A 21,030-nucleotide genomic window follows, 5' to 3' on the forward strand; every position below is an offset into this window, starting at 1 on the left:
GGACTTGAGTGGAGGCCTCCACCCTGTCCCGGGCGCTCGTGGCTGGACGATTGTTTTTTTGGGTAAGGCCGCCGACCCTCGTCCTCGGCAAACCCCAATACCTTTCTTCCCGGATGTGCATGATGAGATCTCGAAGTCCTGGAAGACCCCCCTGTCTTCTCAGTACCGCTCGCTGGTCTCATCCGCCTTTCCTCCCCTCGATGAGGCAGTTGCCCGTGGATACACTGGGCTTTCCCCGGTTGAACGCTCTGTTGCCATGCAACTATGTCCTCAGAGTGCTTCTTCTCGGGGCGAGCCTAAGCACCCATCCAAAGACTGTAGATTTTCGTCGACCCTGGTGGCGAAGTCTTACAGAGCGGCGGGACAGGCAGCTGCTTCACTGCATCCTATGGCCACTCTGCAGGTCTACCAGGCCCAGATGCTCAGAGACATGCACAAGGGTAGGACAAACCCAGGGCTCTTTGATGAGCTGCACAACGCGACCGACCTTGCTCTCCGGGCGACGAAGGTTACCGCGCGCTCCCTGGGTTTGTTGATGTCCACACCTGTGGTCCAGGAGAGACATCTGTGGCTGAACCTGGCTGACATTCGGGACGCCGAGCGGACCCGTCTGCTTAACGCCCCCTTGTCCCAGGCCGGCCTCTTCGGCGGTGCAGTTGAAGACTTTGCCCAACAGTTTTCAATACGTATTAGCTCTCACGGCTACAGCCACTCCCTGGAGAATGGCGACTCCATCCCCAGTTGGTTCAGCTGATTTGGTGCGACCAGTTCGGGGACGCACAGATAGATCTGTTTGCCTCTCACGACTCGACCCATTGCGCCCAGTTTTATTCCCTGACCGAGGGCACGCTCGGCACAGATGCTCTGGCGCACAGCTGGCCGTAGGGCCGCAAGTATGCGTTTCCCCCAGTGAGCCTTCTTGCGCAGACCTTGGGCAAGGTCAGGGAGGGCGAGGAGCAGGTCATTCTGGTTGCCCCTTACTGGCCCAACCGGACCTGGTTCCCCAAACTAGTACTCCTCGCGACAGCACCTCCCTGGCCAATCCCCCTGAGGAAGAACCTTCTTTCTCAGGGACGGGGCACCCTATGGCACCCTCGTCCCGATCTCTGGAACCTCCACGTGTGGCTCCTGGATGGGACGAGGCAGGTTTGAGTACCCTACCACCAGCGGTGGTGGCTACCATCACTTCCGCTAGGGCGTCGTCCACGGGGCCATTTGAGCCCCTGCAATCAGTCGAGCTTAAATTCCTGTCTATGAAGACAGCGCTCCTGGTTGCACTGGCCTCCATCAAGAGGGTAGGGGACCTGCACGCATTCTCCGTTGACGAAGCGTGCCTGGAATTCGGGCCGGCTTACTCTCACGTGATCCTGAGACCCCGGCCTGGATACGTGCCCAAGGTTCCTACCACTCCCTTCCGGGACCAGCTGGTAAACCTGCAAGCGCTGCCCCTGGAGGAGGCAGATCCAGCCTTGGCACTGCTCAGTCCAGTACGCGCTCTCCACGCCTATGTAGACAGAACGCAGTGTTTCAGGACCTCAGATCAGCTCTTTGTCTGTTATGGTGGGAAGCTGAAGGGAAAGGCTCTCTCCAAGCAAAGGTTGTCTCACTGGATAGTGAACGCCATTGCTTTGGCATACCAGCAGCAAGGTCGACCGTGCCCCCTTGGTGTGACTGCCCGCTCCACCCGGAGTGTGGCGTCCTCTTGGGATCTAGCGCATGGCGCCTCGATAACAGACATCTGCAGATCTGCAGGCTGGGCGACACCTAACACATGCGCATGATTCTATAATCTCCGAGTGGAGCCTGTGTCCTCTCATGTACTCGCTTCAACCAGCTAGTACCGGACCCGCTCAGGTGTCTTCGCTTGCTCGCCATTCCATTCCACGGACTGGATACGTGTGATATTCTCCTAAGGTGAGCTTCCCCGAAAGCCCTGAGCTCCTCCAGCACTCCTGACGTCGGCGCCAGTGTTTATTGCCTGCGCGTCGGCTAGGTGCCTCCCATGTGCATGGTCCCTCCTCTGAGCGACCCCCACATGTGTATTTCCACTGTAAGCCTCTCTGAGCATGTATCTTTCCCTCGGCAAGCCACCTTGCCACCCCTGGGGTTGAAATATTCAACCTGCGGCTGGACACCCCAGTGTTTTCCATATGCTTCTTTCGGGTCATATGTGTATTCTCTAAGTCCCCCCCCCTCCGGGTTGGCATTAATTGCATACTTCCCCTAAGCTTGGGATATGCTTCCCAGTGTACCTTGGTATTCCTGTGATAAATGGAGTCCTTCGTCCAGTCTTGACAGGGATCTCGATTTACGCAGGGCACTTGAAGACAGCTGAGAAGGTGGCGTGATTAGACTGGTAACCCCATTCGTCGTCATCCGACATAACTCGGAGTGACAACGAAAGGGAACGTCTATGGTTACGTATGTAAACCTCGTTCCCTGAGTAGGGAACGGAGACGTTACGTCTGCCTGCCACTTTCCGCTGTACCGCGGGGATCGCCTGAGCTCAGTCTTGGCTCCTCAGCGAAGAAACATATCTGCATGTTGCCGGCTTCCTCCTTTTATACCCACGAGGTGGGGCGGAGTTACGCCATGCAAATTCCGCAGACCCATGGCATTTCTTTGCCATTGGCTCGTTTTGTAATACTCGAAGTTGATAGGCTTTCTAAGCGAAACCCCATTCGTCGTCATCCGACATAACGTCTCCGTTCCCTAATCAGGGAACGAGGGTTACATACGTAACCATAGACGTTTTTGCTATCTACTTGCATTATAAACAAAAAATATCAGAGAATTTAAATCAGTTTAGTAATTGTACCAGTGTAGTTACATTAAATTTAACATATTAATATTAAATACTATAACTAAATTTTAAAAAATCTCATACTTTAAAAACACTAAAACTAAAATAAAAACTGAAAATGACAAACCTAAAGTAGATCTAACAAAGATAGATTGAAAAGAAAAATAACAAAAAACTAAATCAAAATCCTTCATTGAAAATCAAATAAAAACTCCCTTAAAAACCCCAACTATATTAACCCAGCTGAGAAGAAAAGGATGAGGTTGTGACGCCTCACCTGCGTCCGTCGTCCTGAGGCACCATTGCCCGGCGCTGGTTGACCCACTGCTGCAGCTGCGTCATGGAACTTTTCCTCTGGGCGAGTCTCTCTGGTGCCGTCCTGGGCACAAAGCCCCTCCGCATCACCACATTCTCCTCGTGCGGCTCTCGCAAGTCCCTCACATTCTCTTGGGACTGGTATCTTGAACCGTTGGGAGGACCATAGTTACCCCAGCCGTTGGGGTGATGGGGTACCAGGCCTCCTTTCTCCCCCATCCTGCTGTCTATATTAGGGGTTACTGGGGTGCTGGGTGTGGTGTCTCTGGACTCTACTCCATTTGGCTCATGTTTGACAGGCTCGTGAAAGTCTGGCCTCTGCCCGTTGTTCTCCGCATGAGAGTTGGGTTCCAGTCGTTTGGCTACCATGTCATTTTGGTCAGCTGTAGGGATGGGCTCAGATTTATTTCTGCAGGACAGCAGGAGAAAGACAAAACATCTGTTAGACACTGTCATAAAACAGAGTGATGCCTTTGATCTTCTTTATGCAATGTTTTTTATAAGGAGTGCACATGACTGTTTTTTTCAGAATATCAGGGTAGCAGTACTAAGGACGCACTCTTGCATTCCATTTCTGCTGTTTTTTAGCATCTGCTGTTTTCACTCCACAAGAATCATGTTTTTAAGACGCTGTCCAAACCCATGACTTTTTTTCCTTCTGTGAAACCCAAAGAGTAGAAATCTTGAAGAATGTACTCTTTTGTATTTTATGAATGAAGATCCATAAAAGCACCAGAAACGTTTAATAAACGTAGTCTATATGATTCATGTACTTTATTTCAAGTAGTGGTTGACCGATATATCATCAAGGTCGATATTTGACATTTTTTAGTTATCGCATCGGCCAGTAAGTTATCCTGTTTGGTCGTGAGGTGTCAAATGTGGGACTTTTATTTTGACAGAGTGCAGACACACAGGAAAAATGCATGTACTGTGCGTTTGGGTCTGTCTGTGCAAACTATCCAAGTGAATTGAGTTTGGCTGTCACTAGATACACACAAGGGAGCAACTTCAAACTATGGTGCACTATATATCTAGTTGACCACTATGTGGTCATACTACTTATGTCATATTCATTTTGTAGTGTGTGTAAAAATAGCATTTCCAGGTCTTTGAGGTTTTTTTTTATTTTTATTCCCATTGCACACAGATTTACAGTACTAGATTACAGGTATGTTTTACTGGTTACAGTGATATATTTAGTGATGTTTTTAAAAATGTCTTTATTTTCGGAAAGGCCATAATATGATTACAAAATCAAGCATTTGCTATCTAAAGTATAAACGTGTTTATTCAACATATTTTGCCAAAACACATCTTAATACAAGGTGTAAACAGGGCAATATAGTGCATTTTCGTCCTCAATCACTTTATATGGGAAAAAGCATTTCTCCTTTTGTGTTACACAGAAGAAAGAGAGTCATAAGGGTTTGTAATGACAGGAGAGAATGCAATAATTATCTCTTACATAAGAATAAAAAAAATATATTTTAAACTAGTTTTTCACTTTGTCAAGCTGTTTTTGAATGCAGGACCAAATTCTGTGTGAATCAGTGTGTATTATAGATGTGTGTGTGTGTGTGTGTGTGTGTGTGTGTGTGTGTGTGTGTGTGTGTGTGTGTGTGTGTGTGTGTGTGTGTGTACCTGGATGTGGGTAGGATGTGGACCCTGGCAGCCTCACTCATGACTTGGATCCACTCCTCTTGCTCTTTCTGGCTATCAGCACTAAAGTAATATGTACGAGTTCCTGCGTGCTCAACCTGCAAACAGAACGCAATACTTCCCTTTAAATCCTCACTTTCCTCCTCCTCCTCCTCCTCTTCCTCTGTTTCACGCCACACCTGCAACAGAAAGAGAAAGAAAAGGAGAATATTATAGCACTCTCTTATAGCCACTCCCATTTCGCAAGAACTTAACTGTAAACCTGATATCACAGGAACAACAGAGCATGCAAAAAAAGACTCAATACAGCTCATGCAAAATTGTGCATTCAATTGCTCATATGTACTTGAACAGGTATACAAATAACAGCCTGCAGATGAAGGACATGCTTAAAGTTATAAGCATAAACACAGCACTATTATTTGGAGAAATATTTGGCTTAAGGGCTTTCAGAGCTGGAGAGATGTGGGTAGTTGAGGTTGCAGCGCATGCAAACGTGCAAAGACTTTGTACATTTTCATGTAAATTCATATCCTTGAATTTAAGAGGGCCAAATTTGTTGATATTTAATACCCAGCATAACACGGGAGAAAATAGCAGATAGGACATGCAGATCAGACTCACACATATAGTAATTGAAGGCTGACAGGTGAGCAATTTAGTCAGGTTTAATTTTTCCATTTAATGACCGACATTTGATTTAAACTACTGAATATAAACGTGTGAAGATTCTTATAAAGTTTTGTCATCACTATCATTACTGTTAGCTCATGTATGTTAGGAACGTAAGCAGGTGAATCTGATCTTGTCACTTGTCATGCAATATAGGAGCAAAAAGAGGTGTTCTGAAATACCTACTAAATGGGGATCATCGACTCATTGGAGAAAACTCACTCAGGGGTCCTCAGAGATGGGGGGGGGGGGGGGGGCAGAGGAGAAAAGACTACGTAAGGATGACTAGATCAAGTATACAAATCAACTTTAGGAGGAGGTTAGATAGGTGTGGCCAGGTTTATTGTAATGGAGTGGATATAGTGTGCTAATATCCAGAAAGAGATGGCGGTTAGTAGAAATGGGGCTTTGTTGTGTTTTTTCGGACACAATACATCAGCTATATGAAACACATAGACACCTGACAATGTAAAACCTTTGTATAAATGTGCAAGTATAGGATAAATTAGGCTACATTTAAAAAGTAAAACTAGTTTAACTTGTGCAAAACACTGCAGTAGACAACTTCACCACAAGAGGGCGCTACAGAGTTAATTGTGGACAATATGCATTCAGTGGTCATTAAAGTGGCAAAGAAAAGATAACTAAACAAATCAGTTTGATTTAAATTGTAGTAAACAACTACACAGCTAAAAACTAAAATACTGAAGCTATTATTTCTCAATATCTCAAAAGAACTCAGAATCTACAAGCAAATTTTACCAAATGCCTCTGAACTTATGTCTAGTCTCTGTAATCAAGTTTCCTTATTAAAGGACACTATTTGCCCTGGAATATTTTCTCTAAGCACACAAAAACACAGTGTGTTAGTCCTTTTATGCCAAATACTTCATTCAAGTCAAAAGAGAAAAAATAAAGTAGGCTACATAAATTCAAATGATAGCTGTTGTTACTACAAAATTAATAACCAATATATCTGTAAAATGTACAGGATATAATAAATATTACTAAGGGGGCATTACTATAAGGGGTATTTTATGTACACATTTTAAATATCTAGTTTTTCAGTTTTCAACATTCAGTTGCATTTTTGGTCAATTTATGATTGAAGAAACCTCAGATTTCTATAACATACATGACAGTTTCAGGAAACACAGCACATATAATAAATGGAGAGGGTGTGCTACCACTAATGAAATCTGACAATCACTGGAAGCTACAATAATCTGACCATAAAAATATAATGATGTAATTGAGCATCTCATCGCATACCATTGCCAAACCTCTCAATTAGTCTTGCTTAAAACAAACACCTGAACTTTTAGTCATCCGAGGGTGTGCTACTGCTAACATCAGTTTCATACAAACTAATAGTTAACTGCTCTACAGGACAGGTAGCTAATTGACAATAGAGATCATTAGGGAACTAATTGTTTTTCTGAACAGACAACACCTGATGAACAGGATTTGTTGTACATCCACAAACAAATTATAGTCATATACTGTACAGATGAACGTGTTAATGTGAAATGTCTAGTAAGGATAAAAATCCAGGGAGACCCCTGAGCTTACATGACTTCAATTTACTGGAATAATAGACCTGGACTAAACTAAAGAAATCATTTATTTTCTTGTTTATTCTCTTAATAAGCTGAATGTTGTTTGCATGCCTAAAATTATCTTGAAACTGAGACAGTCATTTGTTTCACAGGAAGTGAAGTATCAAAACAAAAGTTTGCCTTAAGTTCTGCCGTCCGCATTGCGGAGGTTGCTCAACTTTAGAAATCTGGCACAGAAACCAGTAATGCCGTCCCAATCCTTCGCTTACCTTTGTACCTGCCAAAATAATGCCTCGTTTCCTTTGATTGAACCTCTCCCTGAGGAAACCGTAAAACACTCCCGCACTATTGATTCATTTCAGGGCTTGGCAAATTCTGTGATTACTGTTTGCATTTAATTTTTACAGGGAAGCCACTAGCCTTTGTTTAAACCTTCATTATAGTATTATAACCAACCTTCTAGCACATCTTTATGTAAGGTAAAAGTGCAGGAGTAAGAGGTGTTTGGCAATTTGTAAGTATGTAAAAGATATTTGACATTGCTTGACAAATGAACCATGTTAAACTGAAGTGACATAATTTATCTGGTACTAATTTGACAAGTTGTCGCTAACATAATAATTCAAAGTGTAATGTTATTATGTGAAGAGGCAATGTAAAGTTCATACTGTAGGTTAGTTATAATATGGTGTTGAATAATATGGCATTCAGTTTTGTTTTGGACCCCATTGACTTTCATTGTATGCAAAAAAAAAAAAAAAGATTAAATGTTCTTAATAAAACAAATATTTAAAAAAATACTAACAATAAAAATGTCTCATTTTGTGTTACACAAAAGAAAAAGTAGTAAGGCAGGTTTGGGATGACACGAGGGTTAGTAAATAATAAAAGAACTATCGCTTTATATAAACCTAAACAGGTTTTTAGTGATGCTTCATTGCTTGTAAATCACTTCCTAAAAGGTGAATCCTGGAGACATATTTATGTTCCAGACGAGGCATTTGAGTTTACATGTCAGACTGATCTATCTTTACAGACCTTCCCTTAACTACCAGGTACTCTTCTACCCAAAAAAAAATTACAGGGGCCTTCTTTGCTTCTTCACAAATCAGAAAGAAGAACTTCCCATCACATAGTGTCAGTGCAAGACTAAATTTAGTCAAAGCTTAATTGCAAAAGTTTGTCATCATTGGTCTGTGAAGAGAAACATGAGAGCTCAATCTCATCCTCAAGAATTCCACAGGCTCAGTCAGACCACAGACGAGAACTAGCACAAAATCACTTCTATTGCAGCTAGCCTGAGGAAATAAGCCTACGCATGTGAAAAACGGAAAGTATGTATTAATATCCTGATCTGTGTACGATTTCATATTATAATGACGCCCTCTTTTTGTGCATTTGCTGATGCAAGTGAAGGCAATACACTGGACTAGCAGGTGATCTGATAATGTTGACATACATGTGACCCTTTTATTGCAAATGAAAGAAGGTCAAGCTAGATAGTCTAGTTGTAATCGGAGTGTGCTTTGATGTCTGTGACCTGAGAACCATGTTAACTAGGTGTGTAACAGTACACAAAAATGACGGTTCAGTACATACCACAGTTTTGAAGTCACGGTTCGGTACAAACATGAGAAAACTAAACATAAAATAGCTTCTTTTTTATTAAACAGTGGTTTACTGAACAAATTGTGTCTCTGTCTATAAATAAATTCAAATATAATTACAATTTTCTGAAGGATAAAAAAATCTATCTCTGCTAATGCTCTAAACTATATATAGGGAGCCCTTACACATTACTATAATATTAAAGGTTACAATTAACAACAGAGCCCAAACTATTAAATTCAGTTGTCATTTATTTTTAGATATAGCCTTTATTTCTCTAGCGAACTACCAAGCTGTGGACACTGAATGTAAATGTAGTTAGGTTCTTACCTGAGGTAAATGTAATGACATTGTTTTCAAGCTGTTTATTGATGGCTTTCTGCCGTCGAAACACTCATTGTTGAGCTATTACACAAGATACATTTAAGTAAGTTGTACTGTATACTGTATCTTTTATCATACCTTCAAATGTTTATTCTGTAACTATAGCATTCAATTTCATTATGGAAAATCATTCATGATAAAAACAAAAAACCCGCCACGAATCTGTGTACCGTTACACCCCTAGTGTTTACACCGTAGACTTACAGTAATCAAATGTCCAAGAGAGACAAGATACAGGCAATGCTAGATCATTTATTTCAACTGGCCACAATGAAAGTCACTACAGGTTATTTCCTTTGAGTACAATATCCACTAAACATAGTTTCCCATCTCGGCAATGACCCACAGCTGAGCCAACACACAATCTCTTGCTGAGTTTTAGGAATTATTTACTATTTTGTTCTGGTAAATCCCTAAATGGCCTCAGAAATCCTCTTGTACATTATACATACTGTAACTGTATTCTTCCATCTGTATCTTACAATGATGTACATCTCAACATCTGAATAGTAATTCTGTAGCATCTTGAAGAGAATAGAATACAATACAATAAAACAGAATATAATAAATAAAGAACAAAACTAATTAAGTAAGTTAAATTACGTTATGTTACGTATGTAAGTTCGATTAAATAAAATAAATTAAATGTTACACTTTATTTTATGGTGACGTAGTTCCATTGTATTTACTCAGGTAATGCACTCAAAAAATTAAGCCTTTTTTAAAGATTTGCGTTTCAATTAATGGTAATATTCCATCAAATTTAATTGAATAATCCTAACATATTTTAATTGAATAATTGATTAAGGATCGTTCAATTATTTAATTAAAATATGTAGGGATTATTCAATTCAATTTAATGGAATTTTACAATTCATTTTAAGGCTTAAATCTTAAAAAAGGTTACATTTTTTTGCATGATATACTGAGTAATATTAAAGCTGCAGTATGTAAGCTACTTCCGAGTCACGCAGGTACTGGGCTACTCCGCATTGGTACGACCCATTACAGTCTAAAAGAGTCTGAATATAAAAACCTGTTATAGGTGTACCATAGTAATTCAGCATAAGACAAAAACAAAGAAAACGGATTCATGATGTACTCGCTCATTTAAATTTTGTACATTTTGAACACAAAAAGATACATACTCCAGCTTTAATTAACCATATGTACTTACTATAGATTTACAGTTAGGGTTAGGTTTTAGTTTAGGGTTAGTTACTTGTAATTACACATAATTTACTGTTATTGCTGTAGTAAGTAGATGTAGTAATGTGTAACTAAGGTGACCTTAAATTGAAGTGCTACCAAATAAAAATAAAATGTGATTTATCTGGGAGAAAAATGCATAGAGAATGAGCAATTCACCAGTCTACAAAAATTACAGCAGGTGCCGATGCCCAGAGCAGCTCAATGTAAAAACAAAGGAACAGGGCAATTCTGCCTTATTTTTTGGAGTGCCAGACGGAAGAGGAGCAGACAGTCAAGCTTCAGCGGATATGGAAATGACAGCCCTCTACTTTCCAGTCTCCCTGCTTCTGTCATTCTGCCTGTCTCTTTCCTTCTGAGCCTCTGACACAAGTAGTTGTAGACTCTCAGTCATGCGGAGCTAGGCTGAACTGTCTTGTTTTTGATCCTTTTGTTTGCTGATCCTGGAGTCCAGGGGGCAGGGGCATGTAGACATGCTAGTGTAGACAAACATGCTTTCAGAAAACTAGGAGACCAAATAGGGTTGTCAAAATACCAAAAAGGTCAGTAGACAACAACAACAAAAATATAATGTACACTACCAGTCAAAAGTTTTGGATTGGTAAGATTTTCAATGTTTTTAAAAGAAGTCTCTTCTGCTCACCAAGTCTGAATTTATTTTATATTTCTATTTTGATATATTTTAAAATGTGATTTATTCCTGTGATCAAAGCTGAATTTTCAGCATCATTAATCCAATCTGTAGTGTCAGATGATCCTTCAGAAATCATTCTAATATGCGGATTTGATGCTCAAAAAACATCCATTATTATTATTATCAATGTTGAAAACAGTTGTGTAAAATTTATTTTCAGGATGAATAGAAAATTCAAAAGAATTCTTCAGTAACATTATAAATGTCTTTACTGTAAATTTTGATCAATTTAATTAATCCTTGTTGAATAAAAGTATTTATTTCTTTAATTTTTCCCCCCAAGCTTTCTATTTCAGATAAAGGTTGTTCTTTTGAACTTTCCATTCATCAAATAATCATGAAATAAAAATGTAAAATAACTGTTTTCAACATTGATAGTAATGAGAAATGTTTCTTGAGCATCAAATCATCATATTAGAATGATTTCTGAAGAATCATGTGACACTGAAGACTGGATTAATGATACTGAAAAATTCAGCTTTGATCAGAGGAATAAATTACACTTTACAATATATTCACATAGAAAACAGCTGTTTTAAATTGTAATAATATTTCACAATTTTTTATCAAATAAATGCAGCCTTGGTGAGCAGAAGAGACTTCTTTTAAAAACATTTGAACAACAAAACCTTTGACTGGTATTGTAAATATAAATATAAAAAGTAATTGGTTCGTATTTATATTATTGTATACTATTTAAGTAATGTAGCCTTTCAGCTATTTTGCAATTAAGTTTACATTCCTTTAAGTTAATAATATTATCATAATCAACCGTACTGTACTCAGCAACACATTCGGGTGAAGGCAAACAGCTGGAAATAACACACATGCAACATTGCAGGAAGGTTAAAACCACAGCAGTAGTGTGATGCTCTCCATGTTGACAAAGCAGTTAACAGCACGAGCTCAAACAACAGCATAAATATGGGGGAGAACTGCAAAATGAATGATTGCAGCAACCTTTAATGACTAGGCGTCAAACAGGGCTGGACGGCTCCGGCTACTACCGTACTTTACAAAGACGCACACACTCTCTGGATGGCGTCTGTCTGTTCTGAACGCTCTGATGTGTACTTCATACACAGCGAACAGACAGAGTTCACATGTCTGATAAGAGAGACACCTCAGCCCAGCACGCTAGGACAAGGTAACCAGCTCAGGGCTGCTGGGAAGAACAAAGTGAACTCAGGACAGACAATACCGACTGCAGAGACAGGTGAGAACGAGAAATTTCATCCAAATTGCCATCAATACCTCTTCCAGATTGGCTGCAAACCCTGTTTTCATAGGGAAATATGTCTATCACGAATCTATTACAAACTATATGAAAGCTGTCTGGCCGTATCTGTGCATCCCACATGCCAGTGGTTCAGCCGCTGAGGACTTTTCCCTCCAGAACAGATTTCTCATCTCTAGGTCTGATGGTGTGAGTCGGTAGACTCACCTCATGATCTTTCATGTTTCTGCCGTTCATCCCTCAGAGAAAAGATGAATCTTAGGCTAAAAATGTTCACACAGCAGTTACACAACCAGCACTCATTAATATTGCAGCGGCTCTATACTGGGACATAAGAATGAGAGAGAGGGAGTGAAAGAAAAACAGCTCTCTTCAAAGAGAACATAGTAGCAAACACACATACACATTTATGTAGCCATCTAAAATAAATTAGGCTGAGAAAGAAATAATATTACTGTTGGAAACCAAAGAATTAAAGGGCAAGTTCATCCAAAAATTAAAACATTGTCATCAAATACTCACCCCCATGTCGTTTCAAAACAGTAAGACTTTCGTTCATCTTTGGAAAAATATTGTTAGAATATATTTTTTCCAGGTGATGAACAATAAAAGAACTGACAGCCAAGTATGTGATTTCAGATGCAGCCAATTAGAATCCACATAACTTTAAAGAGCTCAAGCTTTTAAAGAAACTGCTCTGTGCGCTTAAAACAAACAGAACGTTACCGTCCATTGGTATGGCTGATATAGTTATAATTATTTATATAGTTACAGTTATCGTCCTTGGTGTGAACAGGCCCCAACTCCAAATTTAAATGGAATTTTGTCAGATTTAGTGTATTTCTGGGGAGCGTTTTGTCCACAAAGTTTATCCAAGTGTCCACACACATACCCGTACTTGTGTGTGTGTGTGTGTGCACGCGTAAGGCCTGAAGCAACACAGAGCAAGAGAGTATTAGACTCCCCTATGTGAAACTGAAGAATATCCTGTGCCCAAAGGCCAAACACCAGTTTTGATCTTTGCACACAGGAGAAGAATTTCATAAAAGAATTGGCAACCCTTCCCGGGGAAGAATCTGAATAAAAAGACCCAGGGCAAGGTGCACTGCATCGGACATGTTTCAGGTTCTTTTGTGAAGGCAACATGATACATGTAACCATTCACTGTCACCGGGCATGATGAAGAATGGTTGACTAAAGACACCTTCCTTTCTCTCTCTCACACACACATGACAAACACATTTCAATATCTCCTGGTTAATTATTAACACCAAGCTAGGTTATAAGTTCAAAACACGCACACAGGTATTTTTAGAGACATAGTGTGACATATATGATGGTGTCATGATTTTTATTATGGCTGCCATAAAAAAGAACCTGATCTACGCTGACGGGGCTCCACACCGAAACTACACTATAGGGGTCTCTGTGATATGAAAAAGAAACACTGCACACCTTTGCCTCAGGGTGCAGATGTAAGAGGCTACTGGATCCCTCTGACTGTTGGTTTGCTTTGTTCTGCAAACATATCTCTGGAGTATAATATAGTCTCTTTAGTAGAAGATTGAACAGCTTTGGATATGTTTTCAAAAACACGTGGATAGGCAGATATGGGTTTTAGTAAAGCTGTGATGGCGGTGTGTCTAAACCTGCCATTTCCACAGGGGATGAACATTAGAAGTATAAGTGTGACGTAGAAACCAAGGTAAAAGACAAAAAGAGATATTTGAGAACTATAAAGAAGGCTTTGAAGTAAATGTGATCTTACAGTCAAATGTTAAACATGCTTCTTAAAAAATATACTTTAATGGACAATAACAATATTATACAACAGACATGTTACATTTATCAGAAAGGAGTTTAAGTCTAAGATTATAGAATTTAATCCAAATAGAACGGGCAAATATAAAATAATGTCTCAATAAATCATAAAGGGGTGGTTCACCCAAAAATGAAAAAAAAGAAGATATTTTGAAGAATGTTGGTAACCAGACAGTTGATGTTAGCCACTGACTTCCATAGTAGGAAAAACAAAATGAAGTTTAAGTAAATGATGACAACATTTTTGGGAGAACTATCCCTTTACTGACACCTACACTGACACCACTGACATGTTTACCTGTCACCCCTCCCATCCCTTGTCCCGACAGCACTCAAAACATTTATTAATTTGGCGCTGATTATAGCAGCCTCAGTAACACCTTATTACCAAAGCAAATTCCTTGTATGTGCACAACACTACTTGGCAATAAAATTGATTCTGATTCTGATTAAGTCTATCCCCGAGTTATTTTTTATTAAACACAAATACTATATTGTAAATATACAAAATTATCAAAAGTGACAGTAAAGACTTTCATGATACTATAAAATATTTATTTTTCAAAATAAATGCTGTTCTTTTGAATTTTCTGTTTATCAAAGAATCCTGAAAATATATTAAGCAGCACAACTGTTTTTAACATTTACAATAAAAAAAAATCTTGAGCAGCAAATCAGAAAATTAGAATGATTAGACTTAAGTAATGATGCTGAAAATTCAGCTTTGCCATCAAGCATAAATGACCTTTTAAAATATATTCAAATTGAAAACGGTTATATGACATTGAAATAATTTTTCACAATATTACTTTTTTTACTGTTTTTCTGATCAAAATAATAATCTCTCTCAACATAAGAGACTTCTTTCAAAAACTTCTTACACTTCTGAATGGTAGTGTATATAAATTATATTTTTTATTGAAGTCAAATAAGCATTAAATAAAATGTTTAAAATATAAATATAATTAAAGCAGTAGAACTGAATAACAAGATTATTACTATAAATATTCCAATATAACGCAATTTTCAAATGAGTTAATTCTAAATAAGTTAAATAAATAATTTTGCCTAAAGCATCATTCAAATATAACTAAACATTAAAAAAGCTTATTTCAGAAATGATTCTTAATAGAGCTCTGACAGAAGCAAAGCTTATTCCTCCTTCCTGATTATTTTTAAAAAAAGTATTGCCAAAGGTCCTCAACGGCTCAGCTGTGCCTCGTTTGTTGCTTGCTTATTTACAATTGGTCAGTTTAAAAGCCAGGTGCTATATAAAAAAAGAAGTTTTACTAGAAACCTAACAAAACCTGCAGAGACACGACATCAGATTCTTGAACATGACCATCCCAGCCCTTAGGGGCCCCGTGGAGCCAGAGGCAAGAGACATAAACACATTTACCAAACACATAACGGTCTCACATTCTCCACAAGTTGAACGAGCACACCTACAATCGTATGCTATAAACACAGCTCAAAACACATCTTCACATGCTACCCAGCGTGCACCCTGTCTAATCTAATAGAGCCTCACACACAGGCTAACCACAATCTTATTCACTAAATTATGATAACTCACCACAACAATGTTCTCTCACAGTGGAACCAGGGGTTGCATACACTCAGAAATACTGTGATCTGTCATATATGTTTGCTCTAAAGGTCTATGTACTCAAAGCCAGTCGCCTGGGACCCTGATTAAAATATAATCTGACATTACATTTGTCCTTCTGGCACATGGTGTGCAAATATATTCGGGAACGCATGCAAAGATGCAAAGTCCACTGCATGTGTGGGTGTGCAATCAGGGTAAATATAGAGTCAGTAGTTTTGACTAAAAAAAGATACAGGTCATTGAATCATGATTAATTCAGAAACATCACTTAAAGTTTCCTATCATCATATGACCTACACTGACACCGAATACCATGTTTACCTGTCACCCCTCCCATCCCTTGTCCCGACAGCACTCAAAACATTTATTAAAAATGCACAGAGATCACCAACCTTAAAGGCAAACTTGCGGGTGATGTTGTCCAATGCCTGAACTGGTCCAATCTTGAAGCTGAGAAGAGGAAGGCTGCCCAAGACTCCTTCTTCTTTATCGTCTGGATGGAATAAAAATGAAAAAAATTATAATAATATGTCAAAGACAAACATAAACAAAAAAATTAAATAAAACATCTGTATTATATCATTCAAACCTGGATTAAAAAAAAGGAAAATTGAAAAGCTGATGAGAAATCAGATGAGAAACAATTCTGTTCTAAATCAGAAAAGTCCAACTTTCTGTTGTGTGCTGCTACACTAGTGATGATAGGCAGCGGTAATGGAAAAGCAGGTAAACGGCAGGTGAATCCCATAATAGATAATATCCATTTTTATCCCAGCGCAAAGCAACGCTAATGTCACTGAAGCAAGCAGCGGCGCACAGCCTGGGAAAGAAGCGCTCGGGCTGGTTAAATAATGGAGCACATCGTTAAATTTTCATTGCAAGGAGGGCAACGGAGATCCTGTGTTCTTGCTCTCGATCTCCCGTACTGAGAGCTGCTGCCGGGGAAATGCAGTGAACCCACCCGCGCTCGTGTGTGTGTGTTTGTGTGTGAATGAGAGAGACAGGGAGGGGTGGAGGGAAAGGAGGAGTGGAGCAGGTTGTGTTTGTGCTGTATAGAAGAGAGAGAGAGAGAGAGAGAGAGAGAGAGAGAGAGAGAGAGAGAGAGAGAGAGAGAGAGAGAGAGAGAGAGCGAGAGAGCAAAAGATAGCTATCATCCCTCGGTGACTCAGTGCTGCAGGTATTCTGGCTCTCGACCAGCTGTACCTGCACTGAACAACCAATCAGAGTCTATTATTCTGTCAACAAAAAGGCCAGGCAAAACAATTCTGAATAAGAACCGTATACTGATATGGAAAAGCATGATCTCCACGACAAACCTAAAAACACAATGAAATACATGAACTCGGTTTAAATGAGCGTTACATAGCAACAACAACAACAACAACAACCACAATAACAACCACAATAACAACAAACACAATCTAAACCTGTCTGTCAGGGTTGTAATCATTACAGACATTGACAAGAAATGTCACTCCCAATTTACATATTTGTGGTTATGAGTTTAGATAACTCATGGAGATAGTTTTTTCAAAGGTTGATTCTTTAATTTATTAGCCTTAGTCCTCTCCAATCCTGAAAACTGGTTGTCTGTATAAAATCTATCCTTACTTTACTTATTCACTCCCTACATATAGCATGTGTATCTTATTTTCCAGTAAAAATGTCTAAATATCTTAAAACAAGGTAAATCTACATGAGAAGTAATTGCATAATACATAGTTTCAGGGAATCAATTATATTTGTCTTCCCTGTTGGCATATTGCTATATCTTGTGTTAAGCATAAATCTAAGAAACTTTTGTTTAAACCAAGAACATGATATAATAATAATAATAATAATAATAATAATAATAATAATAATAATAATAATATTAATAATAATAATACAAATAATAAAAATATTTTAATGAATAAAATAAGTGAGAAACATAAGATATATCCAAGTCCTACTGTCTGATCATGTATATTTAGATCACTATAAAATAAGGTTTTTTTTTTGGCAGTCACCTTTTTTTATCACTCTGAAACTGTGAAACTCATCTTAACTGTGTCCAAGTGCTTTGACATGCTTTTGTATACTTTAATAGATAATTTTACACAAGAACTGTTACACAAAATATGGGCTGACATTTCTCTTTTCAAACAGTTTATAGTAAAAGCCTTGACAACAGGTTTGCCTGAGGAGTGAAAGATTTCGCAACAGGTTAAAGTTGGTCATGCAAATTTGCTATGTTGACCATGAGAAAAATGCTTGGTTTGAAAATGACTTCTCTGTGCTTCATACATCGCTACATCGCAATGGATAATGGAGCTTTTAGCTTAAAACATTTTTGTGAAGTACTGAGTGAAGCTGCTTCTCGAACAAGAAAAATTGTAGGCCGGGATTGATTTTGTTTATCGGGAATTGATTTGATTGTGGCTTGCTATCGCTGTGATCTCGTTGCAAGAGGGAGGGGAAGTTATTTTGATAGAAGATTAAAAAGGCATATGACATTTAAAAAGAATAATGATATTCACAGATAATTTATAATATATTCTGCAATATGCCATAGAAAAACAAGAATTATCGATTTTGATTTCATGGTGACATTTCATGGTGGACAACTCATACAGGTTTTGAGGGTGATGACAAAATTTTCATATTTGGGTGAACTATCCCTTTAAGGGGTAAACAATCTTTTTATCCAAGTTCTCTTCTTGTTATTTGCCATAATGTACAGCTCTTATATCTGCAGTGACAACAACAGCGAGCCAATTTTCAACGTCCCCCAACGTTCAGAATACCAATTGAGGCATTAAATTGCTCTGTCACATTCTCCAACTCTTTTGCACAGCACAGTTGGGTAGATGGATGCAGGGTGATAAGAGGACATAGGCTGTTGTGCCTCCAAACACAGTGCGGTCGCCAAGATATTGAGGGCAGCCGTGGAGACGTATGGGACACAGCCAGTTTCTTAGTGTTGCTGATTGTGATTTTTAAATAAATGACCCTCTCACCCCAGTGAGCCAATCAAGGAAGGAAATAAACTTCCTGGTGTTCCTGGAGTGTGTTTGTTAGGCCTTTGACAGTGACTCTCATTAATATTGTTATGTTGTTAGGCGTTACATTTTTGAATATACAATGGTCTTTGTGTAAAGTAGTTGCAAAGTTTATTACAATGCAAGTGGGATGACATTACGTTTGTTGGCATACTGAAACACGAATATCGCTTTGACATTGCATCTAATATCAGATTTCTGCAGACATTGAGGTCAAAAGTACGAATAGTTCTATTAAAAAATTATCCGAATGCACTTCCTTGCTCACTACATTGGCAAGGAAACTTACTATTCATTTCAATAGTTAGCATGTTGCTAAGCTAACAACATGCCACACTAATAATAATAAAATACAATAATAATTAAAGCACAAACCTATCTCAGCTCATCTGCGATCTTGGATTTTTTCATTTTAGTTTTTAGTTAGAGTTTAACAAGCTAACAAGCAATTCCCACAATGGCATAAAATGACAGAATAAAAACTAAGATTGGGTAAAAAATAAACATTACCGTTTAAAAGTTTGGGGCCAGTATGATTTCTTAATGTTTTTTAATTAAGTCTCTTATGATCCCTCAAGGCTCGATTTATTTGATAAAATTTTTTGTAAAAACACTAATATTGTAAAACATTATTGAAATGTAATCTAATTTTATATTTTTTTAAAATATACTTTATTCCTGTGATGGCAAAGCTAAATTTTAGAACAAAATTTATTTGAAAAAGAAATGTATTTATTCACAAAAAAATCTTATTGACACCAAACTTTTGAAGAGTAGTGTATAATAAATCATTTTATATAATGAACTCACAGAAAAATTGTATTGATATTTTTCAGTACTGAAAGTTTATTAATAATCAATTTATCTTGCTATCTCGTCCAAGATTTTATTTTCATTGAGCTGCCGCAATGCATTCTGGGAATGTCTTCTGAAGGATGAAGGATGTGAGGAGTGCTCATATAATGCCTTAAAGTCCCTCTGTGGTGAAAATCAAGCTTTTAATGTTATTTATATGTCTGTGTTTTTAATATGCTTTAAATCAACACCATTGCTGAGTATTTTCTCCTTAAAATTGTAGAGAACTAAAATGTAGTTTGAAATCGCTGGTGTTTCTGACGTCACAAACTACTATCACGTCAACGTGTGGATCTATTAGCTGGTGCGAGTGATTGGAGGCGTGGTTAATTTGCGTATTCATAGAACCTCGTATACTAAATGAGGCAAGGGTGTAGAGTTACATGCAAGGTTTTTTTAAGGCATGAATATTTTTTCCCAATTAAATATGTCATTTTGGTGATCAAATAGTTTTAAGGGATAAAACTATTGACTACAGGGGGACTTTTTACGTTTTGATGTTGCCTTCAGTATATGAGGGTAATGGAGAGGCAGTGTGAAGTAATTAGCCAGAGAGACATGGGCAAAGTCAACAGGGTTGAATCATGCAACTCGTAGCCCCACAGGCCTTGCCGCATTCACCGATATAATTAAACCTGCTGCACACAGAAAGCTTGATCCAGCCAAGAACCATTACTGTAGACCTCCTCCTCAGGGTAGACGCATGCACAGATGTTCTTCAAGTTTATGATTAAATTGCAGCCTGAGCTGGGAACATTTTATGATCTAATGTGATAGGGCAATGGAGCTCTAATGGGTCTCAAATTTACACAACAAATAGGCATTACGGAGACCAGTGAGAAATCAGGATTTGCTCATCTGATCAGCAGGGCTAAATCAATCAATCACCAAACACTGTCTCTGACCAGAACACACATGTGTGAATCCAAATATAAACTTAGGAACGTTGGATGTGTGTTGACAGCTTTATCCTCCATAGGCTTTGTGGAAGACAACAGCATTTAAAGCTTTACTTATTCTAGCCCAAACAAACCCCATGACATGCGTATCTGAGAAGAGCCGGGAGGACGTCTAGCGTCTACACTCCCTTCAGAAAACCTGAGATCAAATGCATGGGAGAGTCCTGTCAAAGGGGGATGCTTGTATGAAGACAGTGAGGTAGTAGTTTAAAGAAGGAAGCACCACAGCCAATAACACAGGCCTGGAAGACTGAAGAGACGAGGAAGTCTTCAAGGAGAGGAATGATCTTCAGACGATGTTTGTGAAAGTGAAAAGACGTGTAGGTCTAGTGGTACAATTTTGTTTGGCATGGAATTTGTTAAAATCCCTACTTACAGGGGCATTCGGCAACTATTTCAACTTAATAAAACCATTTAGAAATCATTTGGATGGTTTTAATAACCTGTTCTGGTGACTTTCCCCGCTCCCCCCAGTGTTCCCAGGCGGAAAACCAACCTTGCAACATGAGGACTAACGTCCCAGTAAGTTGGAAATAGGAAGTCTCGTGAGAAGCGAGAAAGAGCGAGAAACACAAACTGCTTTACGGCAATTCGACATA

At 38.8% G+C, this 21,030-nt stretch overlaps 1 protein-coding gene across 50 annotated transcripts in view; it reads right to left on the reverse strand.

Annotated features, from left to right (window-relative positions):
• Positions 1-21,030, reverse strand: part of plekha6 (pleckstrin homology domain containing, family A member 6) — an 84,333-nt gene that overhangs the window by 24,842 nt on the left and 38,461 nt on the right. For 28 of the 50 annotated variants that reach the window (XM_077203375.1, XM_077203371.1, XM_077203352.1 and 25 more), the window contains 3 exons: positions 15,969-16,069; positions 4,763-4,959; positions 3,081-3,527 (listed from right to left, as the gene is read on the reverse strand). In XM_077203375.1, coding sequence (XP_077059490.1) covers positions 3,081-3,527; positions 4,763-4,959; positions 15,969-16,069 — 745 coding nt within the window. Of the gene's footprint in view, positions 1-3,080; positions 3,528-4,762; positions 4,960-15,968; positions 16,070-16,165; positions 16,570-21,030 lie in introns of those variants that run through there. The other 22 variants (XM_077203378.1, XM_077203380.1, XM_077203384.1 and 19 more) reach the window with 2 other exon arrangements.

Source organism: Siphateles boraxobius, unplaced genomic scaffold, assembly GCF_051911475.1.
Source record: "Siphateles boraxobius isolate OS27281-9 unplaced genomic scaffold, OSU_SipBor_1 5, whole genome shotgun sequence".
In the NCBI taxonomy this organism is placed as follows: domain Eukaryota; kingdom Metazoa; phylum Chordata; class Actinopteri; order Cypriniformes; family Leuciscidae; genus Siphateles; species Siphateles boraxobius.